The 24,088-nt window shown below is 48.8% G+C and overlaps 1 protein-coding gene and 1 non-coding gene across 12 annotated transcripts in view; both read left to right on the top strand.

Moving 5' to 3' along the window:
• The window catches only part of NAP1L4 (nucleosome assembly protein 1 like 4), a 57,098-nt gene that overhangs the window by 23,149 nt on the left and 9,861 nt on the right, over positions 1-24,088 (top strand). For 10 of the 11 annotated variants that reach the window (XR_003003707.1, XR_003003706.1, XM_024749409.1 and 7 more), the window contains exons 4-11: positions 3,342-3,441; positions 6,266-6,407; positions 9,735-9,821; positions 11,294-11,425; positions 15,105-15,176; positions 19,972-20,111; positions 21,318-21,463; positions 23,767-23,789. Coding sequence is in view for 9 of the 11 variants with exons in the window: in XM_024749409.1 (XP_024605177.1) it covers positions 3,342-3,441; positions 6,266-6,407; positions 9,735-9,821; positions 11,294-11,425; positions 15,105-15,176; positions 19,972-20,111; positions 21,318-21,463; positions 23,767-23,789 (842 nt within the window). In the remaining 2 variants the exon portion in view is untranslated. The remainder of the gene's footprint in view (positions 1-3,341; positions 3,442-6,265; positions 6,408-9,734; positions 9,822-11,293; positions 11,426-15,104; positions 15,177-19,971; positions 20,112-21,317; positions 21,464-23,766; positions 23,790-24,088) is intronic. The other variant, XM_024749411.1, reaches the window with a different exon arrangement.
• LOC112402555 (small nucleolar RNA SNORA54) lies at positions 15,810-15,936 on the top strand. Its single transcript, XR_003003729.1, has one exon. It is a non-coding gene; the product is annotated as a small nucleolar RNA SNORA54 (small nucleolar RNA).

Genomic DNA, 24,088 nt, shown 5'->3' with positions numbered 1-24,088 from the left:
TGTTACTGTCGACTTCCTCTTTTATAGCTGTTAGCAGTTGCCTTATGTATTGAGGTGCTCCTATGTTAGGTGCATATATATTTATAATTGTTATATCTTCTTGGATTGATCCCTTGATCATTATGTAGTGTCCTTCCTTGTCTCTTGTAACATTCTTGATTTTAAAGTCTATTTTATCTGATATGTGTATTGCTACTCCAGCTTTCTTTTGATTTCTGTTTGCATGAAATATCTTTTTCCATTCCCTCGCTTTCAGTCTGTATGTGTCCCTAGGTCTGAAGTGGCTCTCTTGTAGACAGCATAATATGGGTCTTGTTTTTGCATCTATTCAGCGAGCCTGTGTCTTTTGGTTGGAGCAGTTAATCCATTCACGTTTAAGGTAATTATCGATATGTATGTTCTTATTACCATTTTCTTAATTGTCTTGGGTTTGTTTTTGTAGGTCCTTTTCTTCTCTTGTGTTTCCCACTTAGAGAAGTTCCTTTAGCAATTGTTGTAGAGCTGGTTTGGTGGTACTGAATTCTCTTAGCTTTTGCTTGTCTGTAAAACCTTTGATTTCTCTATCAAATCTGATTGAAATCCTTGTGGGGTAGAGTAATCTTGGTTGTAGGTTCTTCCCTTTAATCACTTTAAATATATCATGCCACTCCCTTCTGGCTTGTAGAGTTTCTGCTGAGAAATCAGCTGTTAATCTTATGGGAGTTTCCTTGTATGTTATTTGTCGTTTTTCCCTTGCTGCTTTCAATCAATTTTTTTTGTCTTTAATTTTTACCAGTTTGATTACCGTGTGTCTCGGCATGTTTCTCCTTGGGTTTATCCTGCCTGGGACCCTCTGTGCTTCCTGAACTTCGGTGGCTATTTCCTTTCCCATGGTCGGGAAGTTTTCGACTATAATCTCTTCAGATATTTTCTCGGGTCCTTTCTCTCTCTCTTCTCCTTCTGGGATGCCTATAATGCGAATGTTGTTGCATTTAATGTTGTCCCAGAGGTCTCTTAGGCTGTCTTCCTTTCTTTTCATTCTTTTTTCTTTATTCTGTTCCGCAGCAGTGAATTCCACCATTCTGTCTTCCGGGTCACTTATCCATTCTTCTTCCTCAGTTATGCTGCTGTTGATTCCTTCTAGTGTATTTTTCATTTCAGTTATGGTGTTGTTCATCTCTGTTTGTTTGTTCTTTAATTGTTCTAGATCTTTGTTAAACATTTCTTGCATCTCCTCGATCTTTGCCTCCATTCTTTTTCCAAGGTCCTGGATCATCTTCACTATCATTATTCTGAATTCTTTTTCTGGAAGGTTGCCTATCTCCACTTCATTTAGTTGTTTTTCTGGGGTTTTATCTTGTTCCTTCATCTGGCACATAGCCCTCTGCCTTTTCATCTTGTCTATCTTTCTGTGAATGTGGTTTTTGTTCCACAGGCTGCAGCATTGTAGTTCTTCTTGCTTCTGCTGTCTGCCCTCTGGTGGATGAGGCTATCTAAGAGGCTTGTGCAGGTTTCCTGATGGGAGGGACTGGTGGTGGGTAGGGCTGGGTGTTGCTCTGGTGGGCAGAGCTCAGTAAAACTTTTTTCTGCTTGACTGCTGATGGGTGGGGCTGGGTTCCCTCCCTGTTGGTTGTTTGGCCTGAGGCAACCCAACACTGGAGCCTACCCGGCTCTTTGGTGCGGCTAATGGTGGACTCTGGGAGGGCTCACCCCAAGGAGTACTTCCCAGAACTTCTGCTGCCAGTGTCCTTGTTCCCCTGGTGAGCCACAGCCATCCCCCACCTCTGCAGGAGACCCTCCAACACTAGCAGGTAGGTCTGGTTCAGTCTCCCCTGGGGTCACTGCTCCTTCCCCTGGGTCCCGATGCGCACACTGCTTTGTGTGTGCCCTCCAAGAGTGGAGTCTCTGTTTCCCCCAGTCCTGGCGCAGTCCTGTAATCAAATCCCGCTACCCTTCAAAGTCTGATTCTCTAGGAATTCCTCCTTCTGTTGCCGGACCCCCAGGTGGGGAAGCCTGACGTGGGCTCAGAACCTTCACTCCGGTGGGTGGACTCCTGTGGTGTAAGTGTTCTCCAGGCTGTGAGTCACCCGCCCAGCGGTTATGGGATTTGATTTTACTGTGATTGCGCCCCTCCTACCATCTCACTGTGGCTTCTCCTTTGTCTGTGGATGTGGGTGTTTTTGGTGAGCTCCAGCGTCTTCCTGTCGATCACTGTTCAGTAGTTAGTTGTGATTCTGGTGTCCTCGCAGGAGGGAGTGAGCGCACGTCCTTCTACTCCACCATCTCCCTCACTGTCCATCGTTACTCTTTTTTGTGTGCAGATTGTCCCATTTGCCAATGGGGTCCCTGTAAGCTGGTTTCTGTGTCCTTTTGCTGCGTCCCCGTCCATTTTGAGTTCTCTGTAGCTTTGTGGCATAGGCGATGGTCCATTTTCCCTTGAACTTTCCTTTCCGCGGACCTGGAATCTACATTTATGCAAGGAGGCCTGTATCTTTTAGTTGGGACAGAGATTTAAAAACCAAAATATAAATCCCGTCTGCCATTATTTCTAGACCTTTCAGTGGCCAGAACTAGCGATGTGTGTTTGTGTATATGTTTAGTATTTATATACAGTTTTGTATATACACAGTTACGTATGTTTTATACACATACACGGTGCTTCATGTTAATGATTGGGATTGTAGGTAAAAGGTAAAATCGAGTGCCTACTTGTTGTATTCAGCTTGCCCGCATCACTGTCTTACAAAAGGTGGGGGAGAACTCTAGGTCTGCGCTGCCTTTTGAGTCGGGCGAGGGCCCTAAGTTTGGGTTTCCATACAGTGTCGCTGAGAGGGAATCTTTTCAACACAGAGCCTGTGCCGCGAGCCAGGTGTGAGCCAGTCTGCGGCACAGCTGACCTCCCTCTTGGCGTCGTGTTTGTTCTTCGGGAGTCGGTACAGTGTGTGTGAGCTGTCGAGGTCGCAGGGCAGAGGGGCAGGGGCTCCTGGGAGGAGGCGGGTTTGGGCAGGAGGGCAAGGTGGGTGAAGGTGGAGGCAGAGAGCGCCTGGAAGGTCTGGTGCCCCCAGGGAGCTGGTGGGAGTCGCGCTTTCCTGAGCTGGGGCACAAGTGCGCGCTGATTTCCTGAGCCACGGGCACCTTGTCCCGGTCCTCGGCTTCCAGAAGGGAGGTAGACTGCCTGAACTTAGCAAGTGACAGTGTCCTCGGCGGGGGCTGGGGCTTGTGCCGCTAAGGTGAGGAGCAGAACTCTCCAGGTACCCCCGGTGTGTTTGTAACCATCCCCTCGGTGATTAACACGGAGGATCGAATGCCTTTACAAGTAAATGTTTTTGAAACAGATGTTGTTTCTTTTTAACTCTTGATAGAAAAGCTCGCAGACCAGGTGATGCAGAATCCTCAAGTTTTGGCAGCTTTGCAGGAACGACTTGACAGTGTCTCCCACACTCCTTCGAGCTACATCGAGACGTAAGTGTGCTGTGAGTGAGACGATGCAACTTTAAGAGACAAAGAAGAAACCTCTCCTGGTTCCTTAGACTAGGAATAAGTATGTTTTTCATTCAGTTGACCTTGCCTGCTGAGAGCCAGGCTCTGGGGTCCCGAAGGTGACTGCTGGGGTCAGAGCCTGGTAGAGGCCACAGGCCTGTGAGGGCCAGGGTAGTGCGGTGTGTCAAGTTATGGGCGAGTGTACGGTGCCAGCCTGCAGGGTGAGAGGCCTTCACAGGTCCCGTGAGCAGGCGGACTGGGGTGTCAGCAGGGGGCGGAGGTGCAGGCAAATGGGGCAGCGCTTTCTCTTCGCGGTGGCTCCTGGTTCGCTGAGAGACCCAGTCGTGCCTGGCTCACCTACGTGAGCCTGCAACAGCGAGACGTGCCTTGTTTGGACGAGGTCTGTGTCTTTGTCGTACTGCACAGTGAACACCGTAAGGATGCCCACCCTCCAGGCCCTTGGACTGCTCGTCTCGGGGCCTCAGCTGCCCCGGGCTTCCCTCCTCCGGTCAGTGCACGGCTGCGTCTCAGAGAGTCACCCCGCACACACACTAGCTGGCCCACGCGGGGCTGGGGACAAGGGGGCACAGAGGGGGCACGCTTGGGGTCTGCTCTGCCCGTAGAGAGGGTTCTTCGGGGGGGTGACCTAGTGGGGAAGGTGGGGTGTGGTGATGCTGGGTGCAGGTAGGAGAGCTGAGTGTAAGTGGTGCTTTCTAGTTTCTGGCTTCAGAAACTGGGTGAATGGGGTGGGTGGCATTCACTGAAAGTAAATGGGGGAGGGGAACAAGGTTTTGTGCGATAGAATTAGTTCCACGTTCCGTGCTGTACGTGACGTGCCTGTTGTGGGGAGAAGAATGGTGTGTAGTTACTCTTACTGTCTGGAGGCTGGCTGGGGAGGATATCTGGGTTCAGTTGGCTTAGAGGTCCTTGTATTTTTACTCCATTAGGAAGATTAGAAAGTTAGGAAATAACGTTAGGTTGTGTAATTAATGTAGAAAAGAAGTACAGATGTTAATGTATTCGGCGTTGCTAAATTCTTACTCTGCTTTTTCCTTGTTCTCTAACTAGCAGTAGTTCTAGAACGGTTTCTGTAGTTGGCAGTCTGTAGTGAAGGACCTTTGTCCAAACTGAGGTTGCCGTGGGTATGATTATACCAGGACAGGGTCCTTTGTGATTCAGGGCTTTTCCACTACACTTGACCCTCTGTATCCACGGGTTCCCTGGGTTGTAGATTTGCAGATTCAACCAACTGCGGATCAAAAATATCGGGGGAAAACTTTTCCAGAAAGTTCCAGAAAGCAAAACTTGAATTTGCCTCACGCCAGCAACTATTTGCATAACATTTACATTGTATTAGGTATGGTCAGCAATCTAGTGCTGATGTGTAGTATACGGGAGGATGTGCCTAGTGTGCAAACACTGTACCATTTTATGTAAGGGACTTGGGCACCCATGCGTTTGGATATTCACAGGGTTCTGGAACCAGTCCCCCTTGATGGCTGTATTTTCTAAACAGTGCTGTGCTTGGGAGCTGCCTGATAACTGTATACCATTAGACGAATGCCAGCCCCGCCCTTGAGGAGTCAGCCCACGTGGAGGAGGACTCTGAGGGCAGGACCCAGGCCCACCGAGGGGGATAGTGTGGGTCTTTGTGGGGCCCAGGAGTCTGCTCTTTTTTTAAAAAAATTAATTTATTTGGTTGCACCGGGTCTTAGTTGCGGCACGTGGGATCTAGTTCCTGACCAGCGATGGAACCTGGGCCCCCTGCACTGGGAGAGCAGAGTCTTAACTAACCACTGCACCACCAGGGAAGTCCGCAGTAGTCTGCTCTTTGTTCCAGATTGTGACTCAGGACTTCAGGTTAAACAAATGATTTTAATGGGTTTAAAATGTTTTTTCCCTTCTGATTTATAAAAGTAAGGCATACAAACTAAAATGTTTCTTAGAAGGTAAAAAGTATCAAAGGGCTAAGGAGCTGGTAGTTGTCTGACCCTAGACTAGAATGCACGCCTTGTCTCTGTCGTCTCTGGTTTTTCCCTTGCTGTGTCAGCAGGAGCTCGTCCTGTGGTGCTGAGTATTCCTTGAGGACACGGTTGTGGACAGGCCCTGTTTTAATCCTGCTCATCTTGTCATTGTTCCCAGTCTTTCACTTTTACAAATAATACATCAGTGGTCACTCTAGCACATAAACATTTGGTTATTTCCTTAGGATAAATTCTTAGAAGTAGATGCAAAGAATATTTTCAAGGTTCTTGTTTACCCTTAAGAAAGATGAGTCGATTAGAGGGCCTCTGCCCTCAGCCTCATCAAACCTGGGAATTTCTAAAATTTTCTTCTCTCTTTTATTTAAAAAAATTTTTTTGGCTGCACCTCGAGGCTTGCGGGATCTTACTTCCCCGACCAGGGGTTGAACCAGGCCCTCGGCAGTGACAGTGCCGTGTCCTAAGCGCTGGACCGCCAGGGAGGTCCCCCTGGGAATTATTGTTTAATTGCCAATTTGCTAAGGAAGACATCAGTTCTTTTAAATTTACATTCTTTTGGATATTTCATGAGATTGGACCTTTCTTCCGTATTTCATTATTTGTATTTTTTGTGAATTATCTTTCAGCTTCCTCCTCCGCCACCACCCTGCTTTTTGTGGGGGGGGGCGGGGAGGTGGTGTTTGTCCTTAATGATTTTTAGGAGCTCTTTTTCATGGTAAGGATATTAATTCTATGTTAATGTTAATTTATTTTAGTCAAAAATAAGCATGCCGCCTTATTTTGCAGGCATATGGATGTTTTATTTTTTATTTCCTCTCTTTTAGTTTACCTAAAGCAGTAAAAAGAAGAATCAACGCACTGAAACAACTTCAGGTGAAATGTGCTCATATAGAAGCCAAGTTCTATGAAGAAGTTCATGACTTGGAAAGAAAGTATGCAGCATTATACCAGCCTCTCTTTGACAAGGTAGGGAACTCTGTTAGTAAACTTAATTGGTATATGTCAGAAAGTTCTTCAGGCAAAACATCCAGATGTACCCAGTGAATCGTTGAATGTTACTTTTTTTTTTTTTGACATCTTTATTGGAGTATAATTGCTTTACAATGATGTTTTAGTTTCTGCTGTATAACAAAGTGAATCAGTTTTACATATACATATGTTCCCATATCTCTTCCCTCTTGCGGCCCCCTCCCTCCCCCCCTCCCTATCCCCCCCCTCTAGGTGGTCACAGAGCACCAGCTGATCTCCCTGTGCTGTGCGGCTGCTTCCCACTAGCTATCTGTTTTACATTTCGTAGTGTATATATGTCCATGCCACTCTCTCACGTCGTCCCAGCTTACCCTTCCCCCTCGCAGTGTCCTCAGCTCCATTCTCTATGTCTGCGTCTTTATTTCTGTCCTGCCCCTAGGTTCTTCAGAACCATTTTTTTTTTAGATTCCATATATATGTGTTAGTGTATGGTATTTGTTTTTCTCTTTCTGACTTACTTCACTCTGTATGACAGACTCTAGGTCCATCCACCTCACTACAAATAACTCAATTTCGTTTCTTTTTATGGCTGAGTGATATTCCATTGTATATATGTGCCACATCTTCTTTATCCATTCATCTGTTGATGGACACTTAGGTTGCTTCCATGTCCTGACTATTGTAAATAGAGCTGCAATGAACATTTTGGTACATGACTCTTTTTGAATTATGGTTTTCTCAGGGTATATGCCCAGTAGTGGGATTGCTGGGTCGTATGGTAATTCTATTTTTAGTTTTTTAAGGAAGCTCCTTGGTCGTCGTGTCTCCATTGTCATTTGTTTCTAGGTATTGTTTGACTCCGTCTGTGATTTCCTCAGGGACCTCTTGGTTATTTAGTAGCGTATTGTTTAGCCTCCATGTGTTTGGGGTTTTTTTACGTATTTGTTTAATGTGTCATTTAAAGCTTGTGTTTCCTTATTTATTTTCATTTTGGATGATCTTCTGTCCATTGGTGAAAGTGGAGTGTTAAAGTCCCCTACTATGAATGTGTTACTGTCGATTTCCCCTTTTATGGCTGTCAGCATTTGCCTTATGTACTGAGGTGCTCCTGTGGTGGGTGCATAAGTATTTATAATTGTTACATCTTCTTCTTGGATCGAACCCTTGATCATTATATGGTTGGTGGAGGGGACTGGTGACTGTGTTCTGGTGGATGAGGCTGGATCTTGTCTTTCTGGTGGGCAGGGCCGCATCTGGTGGTGTGTTTTGGGGTGTCTGTGACTTTTTATGATTTGGGGCAGCCTCTCTGCTGATGGGTGGGGTTGCGTTCCTGTCTGGCTAGTTGTTTGGCATAGGGTGTCCAGCACTGGAGCTTGCTGGTCGTTGAGTGGAGGTGGGCCTTAGCGTTGAGATGGAGATCTCTGGGAGAGCTTTCGCCGTTTGGTATTACGTGAGCCCGTGAGGTCTCTGGTGGACCAGTGTCCTGAACTCTCCTACCTCAGAGGCACAGGTCTGACACCCAGCTGGAGCACCAAGACCCTGACAGCCACACGGCTCAGAAGAAAAGGGAGAAAAAAAGAAAGAAAAAGAAAGAGACACAGAGAGAGAGAGAGATTTATTAAAATTAAAAATAAATTATTAAAAATAAAAAATGTTTAAAGTAATTTAAAAAGAAGAAGAAAACAAGAAAGAAGAGAGCAACCAAACCAAAAAACAAATCCATCAATGATAGCAAGCGTTAAAATCTGTACTTTAAAAAAAAAAGGACAGACAGAACCCTAGGACAAATGGTAAAAGCAAAGCTATACAGACAAAATCATACAAAGAAGCACATACACACTCACAAGAGGAGAAAAAGGAAAAAAAAAAAAATATATATATATATCTACACATATTAAAAAAGAAGGAAGACAGCAACCAAATGAATAAACAGATCTACCAATGGTAATAAACTCTAAATACTAAACTAAGATAAACATAAAACCAGAAACAAATTAGATGCAGAAAGCAAACCCCAAGTGTACAGTTGCTCTCAAAGTCCATCCCCTCAGTTTCGGGATGATTTGTTGTCTGTTCAGGTATTCCACAGATGCAGGTACATCGAGTTGATTGTGGAGATTTAATCTGCTGCTCCTGAGGCTGCTGGGAGAGATCTCCCTTTCTCTTCTTTGTTCGCACAGCTCCCGGGGTTCAGCTTTGTATAGGCCCTGCTTCTGCATATAGGTCGCCTGAGGGCGTATCGCTCATACAGGACAGGGCTAAAGGAGCAGCTGATTAGGGGGCTCTGGCTCACTCAGCCTGGGTAGAGGGAGGGGCACGGAATGTGAGGTGACATTACAACAGCCTGAGGCATACTGTGTGTTCTCCCGGGGAAGTTGTCCCTGGATCACAGGACCCTGACAGTGGCGGGCTGCACAGGCTCCCGGGAGGGACGGTGTGGATAGTGACCTGTGCTTGCATACAGGCTTCTTGGTGGCAGCAGCAGCCTTTGTGTCCCATGCCCGTCTCTGGGGTCCGCGCAGATGGCTGCGGCTCGCAGCTGTCTCTGGAGCTCGCTTAGGCAGTGCTCTGAATCCCCTCTCCTCGCGCACCCCGAAACAATGGTCTCTTGCCTCTTAGGCAGGTCCAGACTTTTTCTCGGACTCCCTCCCGGCTAGCTGTGGTGCACTAGCCCCCTGCAGGCTGTGTTCACGCAGCCAACCCCAATCCTCTCCCTGCGCTCTGACCGAAGCCCCCACCCGTCCGGCGGTGAGCAGGCAAGCCTCTTGGGCTGGTGGGTGCCGGTCAGCCCTGATCCTCTGTGCGGGAATCTCTCCGCTTTGCCCTCCGCACCCCTGTGGCTGCGCTCTCCTCCATGGCTCTGAAGCTTCCCCCCTCCGCCACCTGCAGTCTCCGCCCACGAAGGGGCTTCCTAGTGTGTGGAAACCTTTCCTCCTTCACGGCTCCCTCCCTGAGGTGCAGGTCCCGTCCCTATTCTTTTGTCTTTGTTTTTCCTTTTTTCTTTTGCCCTACCCAGGTACGTGGGGAGTTTCTTGCCTTTTGGGAAGTCTGAGGTCTTCTGCCAGCGTTCAGTAGGAGTTGTTCCATATGTAGATGTATTTTTGATGTCTTTGTGGGGAGGAAGGTGATCTCCGTGTCTTACTCCTCTGCCATCTTGAATGTCTCCCCGAATGTTATTCTTCAAGCCCCAAAACTTAGAATCTTAAGCTATAAAAGCATCCAGTTTTCAGTCTTTTTATGCACATTATTTACAGTTTCACTGTCTTCACTCCCAAGTGTCTGAGTAACTGAATGTAATGGTAAGAAGATCTCGTTTTTACTTAGAGAAGGGAATTCATCACTGGTGATGCTGAGCCGACAGACGCAGAATCCGAATGGCACAGTGAGAATGAAGAGGAGGACAAATTGGCCGTAAGTTTTTTTTAATGAGCGCCACTTGTGTTCTGTTTCAATGCTGTTAGAAATAAGATGGTTTGGGGTGGTGATCTAGTGGTTAGGGTTTTGCACTTTCACTGCTGTGGCCTGGGTTAAATCCCTGGTCTGGGGAACTGATACCCCATGCAGCGCGGCTGGTGGGGAAAAAAAAGAAATTTGATGGTTTTCTTTTACAAAGAAAAGAGCTCCTAACAGTAGGTGCGGCTTCAGCCTTAGGTTGGGTGTTTAGATTTCTTTATGACAGTGGAACTGGACAGCTCGGCTCTGTTAGTTAAGGTGGTGAGCCAGAACTGGACAGCTCGCTTCTGTTAGTTAATGTGGTGAGCCAGACACAGTCCCCTTCCCAGCCGTCTGTGGCACCTCTGCACGGTGGTACAGTGAGATAAGGGGTCAGGGGAGTGGGGACTGAAACATCAGAAGAAGTCTTAGTCGAGAGAAAGCAAAAACCCACAAGGGAGAGCACAGCTGTGTCTGTAGAAGGGCAGATACTAGAGGGTGGGCTGTGGTGGGGAGAGCATACTGGAAACATCCGTGCCATCCCGTTCGGGGACCAGCAGTGACAGTGAAGTAGCCCCAGTGCATCTCGCCACTTTACATTGGTAAATGGTCCTTTTGGTGATGTGCCCTGTCCATCACCTGCTTGCAGCCTTTTTTTTGGTGACGGGTATCATTCCAGTGCCACGGAGAGTCCCAAAACGACAAGGTGAACTTTGTTGACCTGATTTTACATTTGGGAGTGGCTTTTCTATCCTATAGTATAAACTTCCGGGTTTTTTTTGCTTTTGTTTTTAAGTGTGTGTTAGTTTTGGTAGCTATACATCTTTCTGATCTTTTAAAAACATGTAGAATCTGGCGTAGTTGAAGCCACGCCTGTGGATCAGTATAGTTGTGAATCAGTTCTTCATTGTGCGAGGAAAATCTGCCCCTGTTAACTTAAAAAGCCCCTTGTGATCATGTCCTCCTAAGAATCACATGTCAGGCCTGTGATGTTAGAAAAGACTACCCTCCTCGTGGCTACATCGCCTTTCTCGTCACCCCCCTGATGTTCGCATGGTGCCTCTGTCCCGACGTCTCCGTATCATTGGACGTGCAGCTTGCGGGGCAGTTTCTTGTTGCTGGAGATCCTGGAGTATCCCTCTGGTGGTTATCCCAGGATAACCACCCCCCAAGTGCCCCCCAAGTCGGGGGGGGGCATTGTATCAGCTCTTCAGCTCTTTTCCCCTTGGTCGGGAGTTACATCTGGCTGGAATGCCTTAAATGCTTTATTCCTCAGAGACGTTGGAAACTGTGATGGGCACAGTGGTCTTGGAGATGCAGTTTCAAAGAGCAAGGGTTTTTGATAGAAGTTGACATGGGATTCTGAAAATACGGTCTGTATTAAGCCATTCAATTATTTGTAAAGTTGTTGCTTCATGATAAGTATCCAGTTTTGCATCTTATTTTTCTAGGGAGACATAAAGAATAAAGCAATCATAGCGGAAAAAGAAGCAGCAGCAGCAGAAGAGCCAAACCCAAAAGGCATTCCAGAGTTCTGGTTTACCATCTTCAGAAATGTAGATATGCTAAGTGAATTAGTTCAGGTAAGCAGAGGCACATTCCCACTTCAGAGAAGACATTATTTATTTGTGAACTTTCAACCGCATGTCTAGCAGTTGTTGATTGTGGGTGGAAAGGCGCCTTCTGTGACCATAACTCAGAGGAGTCAGGGTCCCCGGGAGGCCTGGCTGCAGCTGGAGCCCCCGTGCGCCTTCGTGTAGCGGCCCTCACGGAAAGGCCTGCCACGCGGGACCTCAGCCGAGCTTAGGGTCGCTTTGTCTCCTGTAAAGCATCTGTTGTCTCACCCCAGGAAGCTTGTTAACAGATTCCAGACCCTTCTCTACCTCACAGTGATGTGGACAAGCGAGAAGCGTGAGGACGAGGGGCGAGAGTGGAGGAGTTGATACTGAGTGGTGAAGTGTGCGTGCGTGCGTTTGTGTGTACACACGTACCCATGAGCGCGTTTACACACAGGCGCACGCTCGCTGGCACGCAGTCTTCTGTTTTGATTGATTTTTGAAATTTGAAATGGGCCTATTGTGCCACCTTGCTAGTTGTACAAGTATTTAACAAGCTGCTAATAATTTCTAATCATTTTCCTTGAAAAAGTCTTTTTTTTTTTTTAATGGGAGTGGTCAAACTTTGTCTTGCCTTGTTGAGCTTTCTCTAATGAAATGGTGAACCAATTAAAAGGTAACAAAGGTGACTTTCCCTGAGCTCAGTTATGGTAGAAGTTTCCAGAATTCAGAAATAGGTACTGCTCAGAAGTCCACAGTGGGGGCCATCTCTGCATTTGGACTTATTCCAGACGGGTCAGCACAGTGCTTTTATATCAGAGCACGGCCACAGGTGGCGTGCAGCTAGCTCACTCTACTGCAGTTTGCAGAGGTTTCACAGCTGCAGTTAGAATGGCTCAGAGAGTTGCTGCGTTGCTACGTCTGCTGCCTGCCTTGTTCAGTACTTATCTGTAAGCCAGAACTGAAGAAAAGGTGGAGGGGATGCGTTTCTTATTCCCCTTCCAGACGGGGGGAACATTTAAAATACATGACTTAACAATAGCCTGTGTTTTCTTGTCTCATGTGAAAAGGTGCGGTTTAAGAATACTAGACTGTTGGGAATTCCCGGCGGTCCAGTGGTTAGGACTTGGCCCTTTTACTGCCAGGGCCCGGGCTCAGTCCTTGGTTCGGGAACTAAGATCCCATAAGCCGAGCGGCGTGGCCAAAAAAAAGAAAGAAAGCATACTAGACCAAGAATTCTAGAAGACTAGAACGCCATGAGCCAGAAATTTATTGGGAAAATTGAGTAATATATGCTAGAACCAGATTCTCACCCTGCCTATAGGTTAGTCACTTGGGCAACTTTTAAAGCTAAATAGCAGCATCAGTGCCTCCCCACCCACAGGTCAGCGAGAGTTTGAGGTGTTTGTAGAAGCTCTCTCATGATTCTGATGTACCCTCAAGGGTTGAAAATCCCCATGCCGGCAGAGCAGATGGAGAAGGGTGTGTGTACCTGTCACTGGGACGTCTCGTGGAAGTGCAGGCTCTGAGTCAGTAGGTCTGGGTGGGGCCTGAGGATCTTCGTTTCTGATGTGTCCCCCAGGTGATGCCCATGCTGCAGGTTGGGGGCACGCTGTGAGTGGTGGCAGGGGTGTCATGAGGTAGGCTTTTTGGTGCCGGTTAGGCGACTTGATTGGGAGACCTGGCTCCTGGTGTTGCCCGGCCAGCCAGTTAGTAACCCAGGGATGGCGCTGCTGCTTCATCTGTAGCATTCCTCTGGTTTCAAGTACAGTCAGCTGTACCAGAATGAGGTGTCTCTTCCGTTCTCCCAGCACCTCTGTCTTAGTATCAGTGCTTCAGTATTTATGCCGCAGAGTGTCTCGCTGCTTTTTGTCTTACAGTTGTAAAAAGGTGTCATTTTTTGAGTACTCATGCAGTATGCAGAGAGTGATGAAATCTGGTTTGGGCCGTTTATAACCTGAAGCAAGTAATGGTAGTAGGTTCCATTTTGGTCAGATGTTAAATCCCAAAGGTGGGTTTGGCTGTAGGTCCTTGGGTTCTCTGTTGGTGGTGGTGGCCAAGATAGGTCCAAAAGCAGAGTTTTGAAACTTAGGGAGAGCGGCTTTAAGTCAGTCCCTGAGTTGCTTCCACTGTTGGCCCTGAGTTTTGAGCCTGCTAACTTAGGGCTTTCCGTTGTGGTCTGGACCACAGAAGGTCCTTGGCCCTCAAGGCATGAGGCTGTTGGAGGAGATCAAGAGCATCATGGCCGTCTCCTGGCTATGGGGCAGCACCAGTGGTGCCGCTAGCTTGACGGCAGTGGGCTCGAAGGTCCCAGTGCCGCGTGTTTGGAAAACATACTGGTGATACATTCGCCTTGGTGATTCTAGAACTAGGCATACGTGCTCAGTCAGTGATACACGTGATCTTGGGGCCAAGTGTTTTCTGGTTCTAGAATTTAGGATTTGACATCTCAGACTGATGTGGCCTTCTTTGAAAACTGCTTTGGACTTAACTTTCTGTCTAGAGACTTGGAAGGTGCCTTTGTTACTGCTTTTCTTTTTGGTTTGTTCTATGCAGGCAGACCTCGGAGACATTGTGGGTTTGGTTCCAGACCCCTGCAGTAAAGTGAATGTAGCATTAAAGTGAGTCACATGAATTTTTTGGTTCCCCGGTGCGTCATAAAAGTTAGGTTTACACTATACTGTAATCTGTCTACTAAGTGTGCGATAGCATTATGTCTCAAAAATGTACGTACCTTAATTTAAAAATACTTCATTGCTAAAAAATCCTAACCATTGTCTGACAACGCAGGGTTGTCACAAACCTTCAATTTGCAACAAGAACAACAACAAAAAAAAACCCCCAAAAACCCCACCAAAATATCTGTGAAGCACAGTAAAGTGAAGTGCATTAAGCGAGGTCTGCCTGTGATGTAGAAAGAATTTAAAATTGGGAAGTTGGTAGTTATCAGGCTCAGCGGAACCTCAGGAAATCCTTTCGGTCCAGTCCCCAGACTTCCAGGGTGAAGTGACTGTTTCACAAATAAAGCCCCTCTCGTGAGTATGTGGTCACTGGGTTTCAGGTCCTGTGATTTTCTTTTTTCTGAGTTTTTCTCAGTTGGCCTTTCTCAAACGACAGGCCCTGGTGAACTTCTGTGTTTGCATAACGATGACTCGTAAAGGCATAGAGCCATCGTTAGAGGCTCTTCCGTAGTGCCTGCCATCAGGTCTCAGACTTGCTTTGTGAGTGTCCTTGACTGTGTGTGTTGTTGGATTTGGGATATTTATCACCACGTGCCCTAAGCGAGGGGAATTGGCTGCCAAGGTCAGTAGCTTGTCCAGGCATTTCTTCTGATTCTGTCTCTTAGGAGATGCTGAGGACCAGCAGTCTTAATTGACGGCATTTCCGACCCCGTCTATACTGGCAGCTGGTGGGGCTGTGAAATCAGTCAGGGCTCTTGCCCCTGGCAATGAGCGCGATGCCCTTCTGGCTTGGCATTGGTAGTTACCAGTGCTCCGTGCCAGACAAAGGTGGCACCTCATTGCTGCCACCCTAAGACTGCTAGTGACTGAACAAATTTGGGTGGCTTCCTGGGAGTGACAAGGACGGAATTCCAACAGGGCTAATTATCCAGTGTCTAGGAGTAGGTGCAACAGTGACTCAGTGAGAACATGTGTGTTGTCTGTAAAAGCTCAGCAGAACTTTCTTTTCTGCTCTTCATGGTTAGGAATATGATGAGCCAATTCTGAAGCACCTGCAGGACATCAAAGTGAAGTTTTCAGACCCTGGGCAGCCTATGGTGAGTACTGATTGTTTGAACTCCTGGTTGGTGTCAGAAAGGGTCAGGCCACTAAGGGTAAAGGGCTTAGAGCCAGAAATCCACACCCGGCCATTCACTTGCTGGGTGACTGGACTGAGACGTGTGTTCTCACATTGCATCCCTGGGCGTCACCCGGCAGTGTGCGCAGCCGGACAGTAACTCAGTCCACCAGCTGTCCGGGGGCAGGCGCAGGAGGGGCCTCCTCCGGCGCGGCCTCCACTGTGCCATGCTGTGGTTTCTGGGCTAGTTTGTTTCCTCTGTCAGATGGGGTGATGTCCTCCTCCTCCTGAGCGTCTCCCAGGTTTGTGAGGGTGGAATGTATGTAAAACAGGCTGCAAAGGGTGGTTGGTGCGTATTCAGATATAAGCAGCACTTTAACAGAAGCCCAGGACGCAAGTGAAGGACGTGTGCTAGGTCTCACCTTCAGGAGCCACTGCGGGTACATAAGACTGAAAAAATGATTCCCTGCTCTTTGATTTGTCTTGAAACACATCTGTCCAGAATACTTGCTCTCGTAGGCTGCCTACCAGTGAGGGGAGTTCGACCTAAGCCAGCCTGTCCTTTTCTGTGAAGCAGCCTTGAGACGGTGATGGCTGAGCTGGGGTCCTCGGGGAGCACTGTTCGTGACCTCCCAGTCTGCCTGTGGCTGGTGGGTTCCATTCCAGTGCCACAGCAATTCCAGCACCACACAACTGACTGCCTGCCTGGTGGCTCTTGGTTTCAGGTTTTGAAGACACAGTGCCTGAGGGCCGTGGGGCTGAGGCCCGGTCTCTTCCCACTTCCCCACCACAGAGCAGTGTGAGCGGGATTCCCTCTACCCTGGCCTGCGGGTGATGTCTGCTGGGGGCAAGGGGTGGGGGCACACACACCTGTATCTGTCCCTTTCCTGGTCTGCTCCACTCTGGAGGTGACATTCACACATCCCTCCGCAGCAGGTGGGGTGTGGACACCAGCCAGAGTGATGCCTGCTCACAGGTTGGGGGTCACTCTGGTAGCTGAGGGAGCCCCTTCTTTCCTACGGCACCCAGGTTATTGCAGCGCCTTCCTCTTGTCAGTTTTTTCCCAGTAATCGCTCCTCACCTGTGCGAGGCTTGGCCACAGCGTCCCCTAGAGGTCTCCTGTGGCAGAGTGCTGTAGTTTGCTGTGATGGGTGTGAATTCTCTTTCCGTGTGTGTGTGTGTGTGTGTGTGTGTGTGTGTGTGTGTGTGTGTGTGTGTGTGTGTGTGCTGTGTGTGTGTTGCGCGCACACACACACGCACGCACCTGTTTGATGATTTCCTTGGTCCATTCCCTTTCTTCCTCAACCCATCTGTCTTATATTTTCCTCGGTCTCTTCTGTGGCCCATAGACAGGCTGGAGCCCTAGCTGTGGTAGACTAAGTCATTGTGAAAGTCATACGTGCTTGCATAAGAAAAGTTAGAAAGTACAGAGAAGTGTACAGAACGCTGTGCACTCTTTTAGAGATAACCGTCAGCAGCTTAGTGAATTTACCCATAGTCTCTGCGCTTTTTAAAATTGTTATGAAACGGGGTCTTCCCTGCTTCCACATGCCGTGGAGCAACTAAGCCCATGCGCCACAACTACTGACCCTGCGCTCTAGAGCCCGCGAGCCACAACTACTGAGCCTGCTCTCTAGGGCTCGTGAGCCACAACTACTGAGCCCCTGTGCCACAACTACTGAGCCTGCGCTCTAGAGCCCGCGAGCCACAACTACTGAACCTGCGCTCTAGGGCCCGCGAGCCACAACTACTGAGCCCGTGTGCCACAACTACTGAGCCTGCACGCCTAGAACCTATGCTCCTCAACGAGAAGCCACCGCGATGAGAAGCCCGCGCACCACAACCAAGAGCAGCCCCCACTCACCGCAACTAGAGAAAGCCCGCACAGCAACAGAGACCCAACGCAGCAATCAATCAGTCAATCAACAAATAAAATGTCTAAAGAAAATAAAATGAAACCACCTTACTTCAGAGGGAAACACAGCCAGGGTGTTTGCCCCTCCTCAGGGTCACTCTCCAGGGTCACCATGTTTGTACCTCAGCGAAGTGGAATCCCAGTGTGTGGACAGTGTTGAGCTGCTCTCTTCACCTCACGTAGGCCCTGCAGGGTGGAAAATAGTTGCTGCATCTGTTGGCTGTAAAAAGGTTCAACAGGGCTTCCGTGGTGGCGCAGTGGTTGAGAGGCCGCCTGCCGATGCAGGGGACGCGGGTTCGTGCCCCAGTCCGGGAAGGTCCCACATGCCGCGGAGCGTCTGGGCCCGTGAGCCATGGCCACTGAGCCTGCGCGTCCGGAGCCTGTGCTCCGCAACGGGAGAGGCCACAACAGTGAGAGGCCCGCATACCGCAAAAAAAAAAAAAAAAAAGGTTCAACATTCCCCAGAATATGCCACTGCCACCACCACCCCGTTATAAATTGTTGCGTTATGATCAGCTTACTTGTGCCCCAAGCTTTTGTTTAAATTTCTGATGATTTCCTCAGTTTAGGTTCCTTTTAGTATAATTACTGGGTCGAAGGAGACAAACCTTTATAAGTCCCAAAGGTGGTTCAATTTACACTCCTGCTGATGCTACTGGTATCTTCTTACACTTCTCTTTTTGTAATAACATCTTTTGGTTTCTTTCTATGTTGAAATAATTTCAAGCTTAGAGCAGCACTGCAGCAACAGTACAGAGAATCCTCGTATGTCGTTTGCCTGGACTTGAGTTGTCTGCTTTGACCACATGGGCAGCATTGCCTGGGGACCGCCTCCTCTCTTCTCAGCACAAGTGTCGGCAAAGACAGTAGCAGCCGTGTTTACTTTGCTGGGTGGAAGAAATGGAATTGTACACTCAATTGCGAGTGTGGCTGGGCATTTGTCATACGTTCATGGCTGACTTGGCTGTAGGGGGTGTGAATGAGGTCGCCTCGTCCTTGGGCCCTTTTCTGTTGGACTGTTAGACACTTTCTTTAAATCATCCCCAGTTGTGTTTGACTCATTCTTGACTAAACAGAGGCCTAGGGAAAGGAGGAAAAGTAGGAAAATATGAAGAAAGGAAGTAGCACCCTTGGTTTGGAGAAATGGCAGGAGAAGGAAATGGGGAGAGAGAGAGGAAAATAAATAATTCTGTCCATATCTATATGGACGTAATGAAGGACGGAATAGAACAGTGCCATTCGTTAGCCCAGCCCAGTCCCCAAGGTGGGTCATCCACATCTGTGGTCACCACCCTCAACAGTTTTCAAGTAATAGCAGTCTCCACTGACTGAAGTCCAAGATAAAGATCGGGTTTATGGGGCCTGGGGTCAGGTTCAGGAGAGCCATGGAGAGGGATTCCGCCGATGTTCTGACTCCCTATAGCTGCCTTCCTGTCCTCGCTGCACTTTGGTTTTGCCAGCCTAGTGACTTGTGGGTGTTGACCTCCCTTCCCCTCCAGCCCACACCACGCTGGCAGGGGTCAGTGGAGACCTGGCCAGATCCCTGCCATCCCTTCTGAACACTGACAGGACTGCCTCCAATCCTCTTGGCCACTTGTGTCTGTACTTCCCAGGCCCTTGTGGCCCTTCTCTTCCTCATCCCCCTCTTGGGGGAGTTCTTATTTCACTTCCCCTTGTGCAAGTGGCTTGTTTTTAGTCTTCTTAATTTTTCTCTCAACTGATGGTTGTACTATTACAATAAAAATAGAAATAGCTAACATTTAGCAAGTAATGCCTATAAACCTGGCCCTGTTCTAAGTGCTTCCATAGATTAATCCTCAAGTGAACTCATGGAGAGAAAGGGTTGTTTATTCCATTTTGCAGGGGAGGAAACGAAAGCATAGGGACGTGGAATAGCTTCCCAGAATCACGCAGCACTGACAGGCAGAGGCTGGCCAGACCCAGAGCCGGTCCTTTAGACTGTTGCTTACTTCCCCCAGGTTGTCTTGTCAGAAGGGCTGAGGTCAGTATCTTTGCACTTGCTGCTGCATCCATCCAGGCATCCTCCTGAAGTAGGACACATTCCTCAAAACAGAATTATCGGGTCCCAGAATGTTTTTTATTTTGTTAATTTTTTGATATTGCCGAATTGCCCTTCACAAAGCCCTTTACAGTATATGAGTGCCCCTGGCTTCCCAAAACACTTGCCAGTACCGTGTGTTCTTTGGACATTTTGCACAGGAAGGGGCCGTCTCATTTTATTTTTCATTTATTTTGTTACTGAATATCTTCTGATTTGTTACTACTGCTCTGTACACCCGTTTGTCCATCCCTCCCATGCGTGTCTCTAGGTCTGAAGAGTGCTTTGTGAGTGAAGGGTGAACTTGTCCTTGGTGTGGTTTGAAGAGGCCCAGTCAGTGCCCCGCCTCTCTCCCCACGTGGAGTCTTGGCCCTTCTGCTGCGCGGCAGAGGAGGAGCTGCTCTGCTCAAGAGAAAGGAGAGGGAGACAGGGTTCTGTTGCCGCCTTCTGCCTCCAGACCCCCGCCCTGCTGTGCTCTCGGGGAAGGGAGGGTGGGGCGGCAGGGAGAAGCCACACTCCTCAGGAGAGCTTGTCCTCCCCGGGAGGGGAGGTGGCGGGGCCCGAAGGGTGATGGGTATTTGCCCGCCTGCTGCCCTGCTTTAACTCCGTGCTGGTGCTTCTGCAGTCAGCAAGTTCTTATGTGGCAACACCTGTTGAGCTTTTCAGTCATGCTTTCTGCCTGTGGTGTCATGCTTAGGGAAGAGCTGGGTTCCAGTAAGTACTGTGTGATTCATAAAGTCGGTCGCTAATTAGTCATAGACTTTAAGTGGTGCTTAGCCCAGTTTCTGTCTTTTTTTCCAGTCTTTTGTATTAGAGTTCCACTTTGAATCCAACGACTACTTTACCAATTCAGTCCTGACAAAAACGTACAAGATGAAGTCAGAGCCAGATAAGGCCGATCCCTTTTCCTTTGAAGGTCCTGAAATAGTTGACTGTGACGGGTAAGGAAATGCCATTGCAACTTTTTTTTCTGAAACAAAAGCAGGAGGTGGTTTTACAACTTTACAAGTAAGATGGAAGTTAGGAATAAAGCAGAAAGCCTTTAATCTGTTTAAAAGCCCAAAAGACAAAGATGGAAATTAAAGTCTCTCTAGGAATATGATGACTGGCGCTGGGAAATGTAGCATGTGGTTACGTGGGCCAGGGTTTGGGGTGGTGGCCCGATTTCCTCGTTTTAATGAGGGCATTGGGATCTCCAGTCACCGAAAGTGAAGCAGTGATCATTGAACTGATAAATTCCTCTCGGCGGGTATTTGTTGAGTGAATGAATCCGTCAGTGCAGGGCAGCACTGACCACGGTGAGGCAGCATGAGCGTGGTTGGCCTCAGGGCTGAGCGCCTTGGTGATTGCAGCCTGTGGACCACCAAGGAGAGTGGCTTGGAGTTCACTCCTCTTGGGTGGTTTGAGACGGTTTGGGAAATTGTTTTATTCTTGATTGAAACAGTTATCCTTATTCACTGAACCAAGTACTTATCCTGATGAATCTCCCTGTGTGAGTAATACAGAACTCTCTTAAAATCCTGCTAGGCTTAAATGGCCAGAGTAATGTAGATTGTTTCCCACGGCCAGGCCATCGGGTGAGAAGGCCTGCCTTTCCAGGCATGTCCTTGAGCAGACGCTATTCAGACACTGCCAGGGCTTACCTGTTGGTCCAGGGTGATTCAGAGCGCGGTCCCCACCAAGGGCCGCTCAGCACACTTGGAACATTGTGTCTTGCTCCGGTCACCCGTGTTTGCGGTAGCCACCTGCTTGCTGTCTCCAACTTGTCCCACTCGCTTAGCTAGTTGTCTTGAGAATTCAGGCGCCTGGGTGGGTGGCTTCCTGTGCGCTCTGGGGTCTGTGACGGGGCAGCAGGTGACAAGCCCTTGAGCGGGCGTGGTCACGGGAAGAATGTTGGAGGCTCCCTGCGAAACGTCTGGGGGTTAAAGCTGTGCAGCTCCGGGAGCTGCCGCGCTGACAGCCTGCCTGGCGGGGCCCTCCGCCTTCACTGGCCTTCGCGTGAGCTGACCGTGTGCCGAGTGCTCGCTCGCAGGTTGCTACGTTGTTTTGGGGTTAAGCACAGAGCTGTGATTTGCTTGCTGGACACACGTGTGACCAGTTTTTCTCATGAAGTGTGTACCCCCGTGATCACGGTCTTGTCCCTGTAGGTGTACCATTGACTGGAAGAAAGGAAAAAATGTAACAGTCAAAACCATCAAGAAAAAGCAGAAACATAAGGGCCGAGGCACTGTCAGAACAATCACCAAACAAGTCCCCAACGATTCCTTTTTCAACTTCTTCAGTCCGCTGAAAGGTGAGTGGGCTGGGTTGTGACTCCAGGTTACACACAAAATGACTGTTAACATCAGGAAGGAGGTTCTGGTCCTCTGGCCAGCGTTGGGGGGCGGAGCCGTGGCTGTGCGGGCGGGCCCACGGGTGCCTGTCCTGGCAGGAGGGTGAGCCTGGGCAGCTGTCGGAGCCGCATGCCCCCGCCCCTAGGGGGAGGGGTCCGCGTGGCTGCTCTGCTCATACCCCTACAGCCTGCAGGGCGTCGGCCCACCCCTCCCTCTCCCCTCCCTCTCAGGTGGGTTTTTGGTTTTTTCTTCGAGCCTTGGTGTAGAGCACAAGGGGTTTGGGAACTTACATATTGTGACAAACACAGACTTAGGACAGAATCATAGCTTGGACGCTTGTTCTCTGCTCCCTGCTCCCACCCCCCAGTAAAAGAGAGATGGAAATAGTAATGGCTCAGCCGCTGGTTTTGAGGAAAATTACTTGGAAGTCTTCACATAATTTCCTAATCCTGAGAATTCGAAGACCAGACCCGCTGGCAGCGTTAAAATATGGATATGAGGGGGAAACATTTTCTCTTTATTTTCCGTGAACAAAAACAGTTGGAGATAAATGGCAGCTCTGATCTAGGCCATTGGTGGCCCTTTGGGTTGTTTGTCGGGGCCACGGGGTGGCTTCCGTCTTCACTCTGACTCTCGTGCCAAGTTATCAAGCTGCCCATCACCATGCAGTCCATCGTTTTTCACTGTTGTGGCTATTTTCCGTGACTTGTCTTTGAACCTGGAAGATGCCGATGTATATCAGTTTTGGGGACAAGAACAGCCATAAATGTAGTTCTTAAATTTCCTTTTTTGGGAAGATCCCTTTCAGAGCCTCACATACGGGAGGCTTCCTATGTGAATTCACTGTGAAGCAAAGGGGCTTTGATTCCTAAATTCAGTGGCTTTTTTGGATGTTTTAAATAATTAATAACAATTAAAATGGAATCAAATGGATTCAAGAATGTGGGGGTGATTTGGGGGGTCTAAAACTGTGTTGCGATTGCACAAGTCTAAAAATGGATGAGAAGTCATTGGATTGTATACTTAAAGTGGGTGAATTTTACGGTATATCACTATTTTTAAAGTAATTGAATAAACATAATATCAAGTGATATGCTCTATGAAAAGGAATAGAGGATGACAGTGGGGGAGGGGTGATGGAGTGGTCAAGGAAAAAACCCAAACTGCTGAAATGCTTTTTGAAATGAAGGAAATAAAAGATGGCTAGTCCAGCAACCTGTTTGGCTTTAATCCTACAAACTGGCCCAGAAGTCAGGTGAGGAAGTCCTTGCTGTGATTGTTGCCGCCCCTGAGTCCAGAGGCCCCGAGCCTGCATCTTAAACAGCAGGTGGGGCTCTTACACGCCGAGGCTCGGGCCCCCCACCGCCCACGGGGAGGGGTGCTCACACCAGCACCTGCTCCGCCGTGGCTGAGATGGCGCGTGCCCCTCTCTGTGCTGGCCACGGAGACAGACCTTGCAGCAGAGGGGCGACAGGGAAGACACAAAGGCAGGGTGAGCCCGGCAAAGGGGACGCGATGCCTGGCGAAGCGCCACTGGGCTTCACTGAGCGTGGTTTTAAGTCTGTGTTTTCTTGGTTCCGTGTTGGGCTGTAGTTCGGCACCAAGGTCTGTAGGGCCGTGGGTGCTGGAACCGAATCTCAGCTCACCTTTTGTGTGGAGCGCGGGCCTCTGCTGTGGGTGTCGGTGAGTAACGTCACCCTGCGTGCTGCAGTGTTTGCGGGAGGAGCGGCTCCTCGCTACCTTCTCCTTCCCCTTTGCAAGCAAGCAGGGATGCAGCTTCCACCTAGCTGAGATGCAGCGCCTCAGTCGCACTGAGGACTTACAGCCTTAAAGTGCTTCCTGTTTCTCTACCGAAACGTCGCTTGTAGTTTTGTAGGACACGAGTTAAAACTCCGCTTAAAACAAAAATGCCCTGAACGGCCACAGTCTGGGCAGCCGGTGCACCTTTCCATCTGCTGATGCTTTAAACGTCTGTAAATTCTCTTCTGAAAGTGGCCTTCTCCAGCTGGGCCTGTGAGCGTTACTGGGTACCGGCCTTTGGCCCTTGATTGGGGGTGGGGGGAGGGAAGGGGGCCTGGCGGTGCTGGGGCCACAGCTTCAGCCTGCAGCAGACCGGAGAGTGGGGAGCCGGCCAAGGGGAGGCACAAGCTTAGGCAGTTTCTAGTGAGATGTTCCATTTTATTTGTCAGCTGGGCTTCCTGCGTGGGCTTTAGGTGGTTTTGGTTGTCGATGTAATGCAGATGTGTTTTGTCTTTTTTTCTAGCATCGGGGGATGGAGAATCACTGGTAAGTTGTGTGTCATTATCAAAAAAGTATGTTGTTTTGCTGTTAAGGTCCTTATTTCCTGAGTAGTTTGCTACTTTCTTTTTAATCTGTTCTTACTGCCTAAAAATCAAGGGTGAATTTGTACCCACTGCACCGTGGGGGTGGGATAGAAGTGCACGTTCCGTGGGTGGACCTGAGGGCAGGCGTATCCTTGAGCCTCACCCCCTCGCACATGTGGCTCTGGGCCCTACGCTTTCCTGCCATTTGGCTGCAAGGGTTCCTTTAATGCGGCCTAACCTCAGAGATGCCTGTCACCCAGA

The sequence above is a fragment of the Neophocaena asiaeorientalis genome, unplaced genomic scaffold (genome assembly GCF_003031525.2).
Source record: "Neophocaena asiaeorientalis asiaeorientalis breed wild unplaced genomic scaffold, Neophocaena_asiaeorientalis_V1.1 scaffold43, whole genome shotgun sequence".
NCBI lineage: Eukaryota > Metazoa > Chordata > Mammalia > Artiodactyla > Phocoenidae > Neophocaena > Neophocaena asiaeorientalis.
Note: the sequence above shows the minus strand (reverse complement) of the source record. Positions and strands in the feature narration are given on the sequence as shown.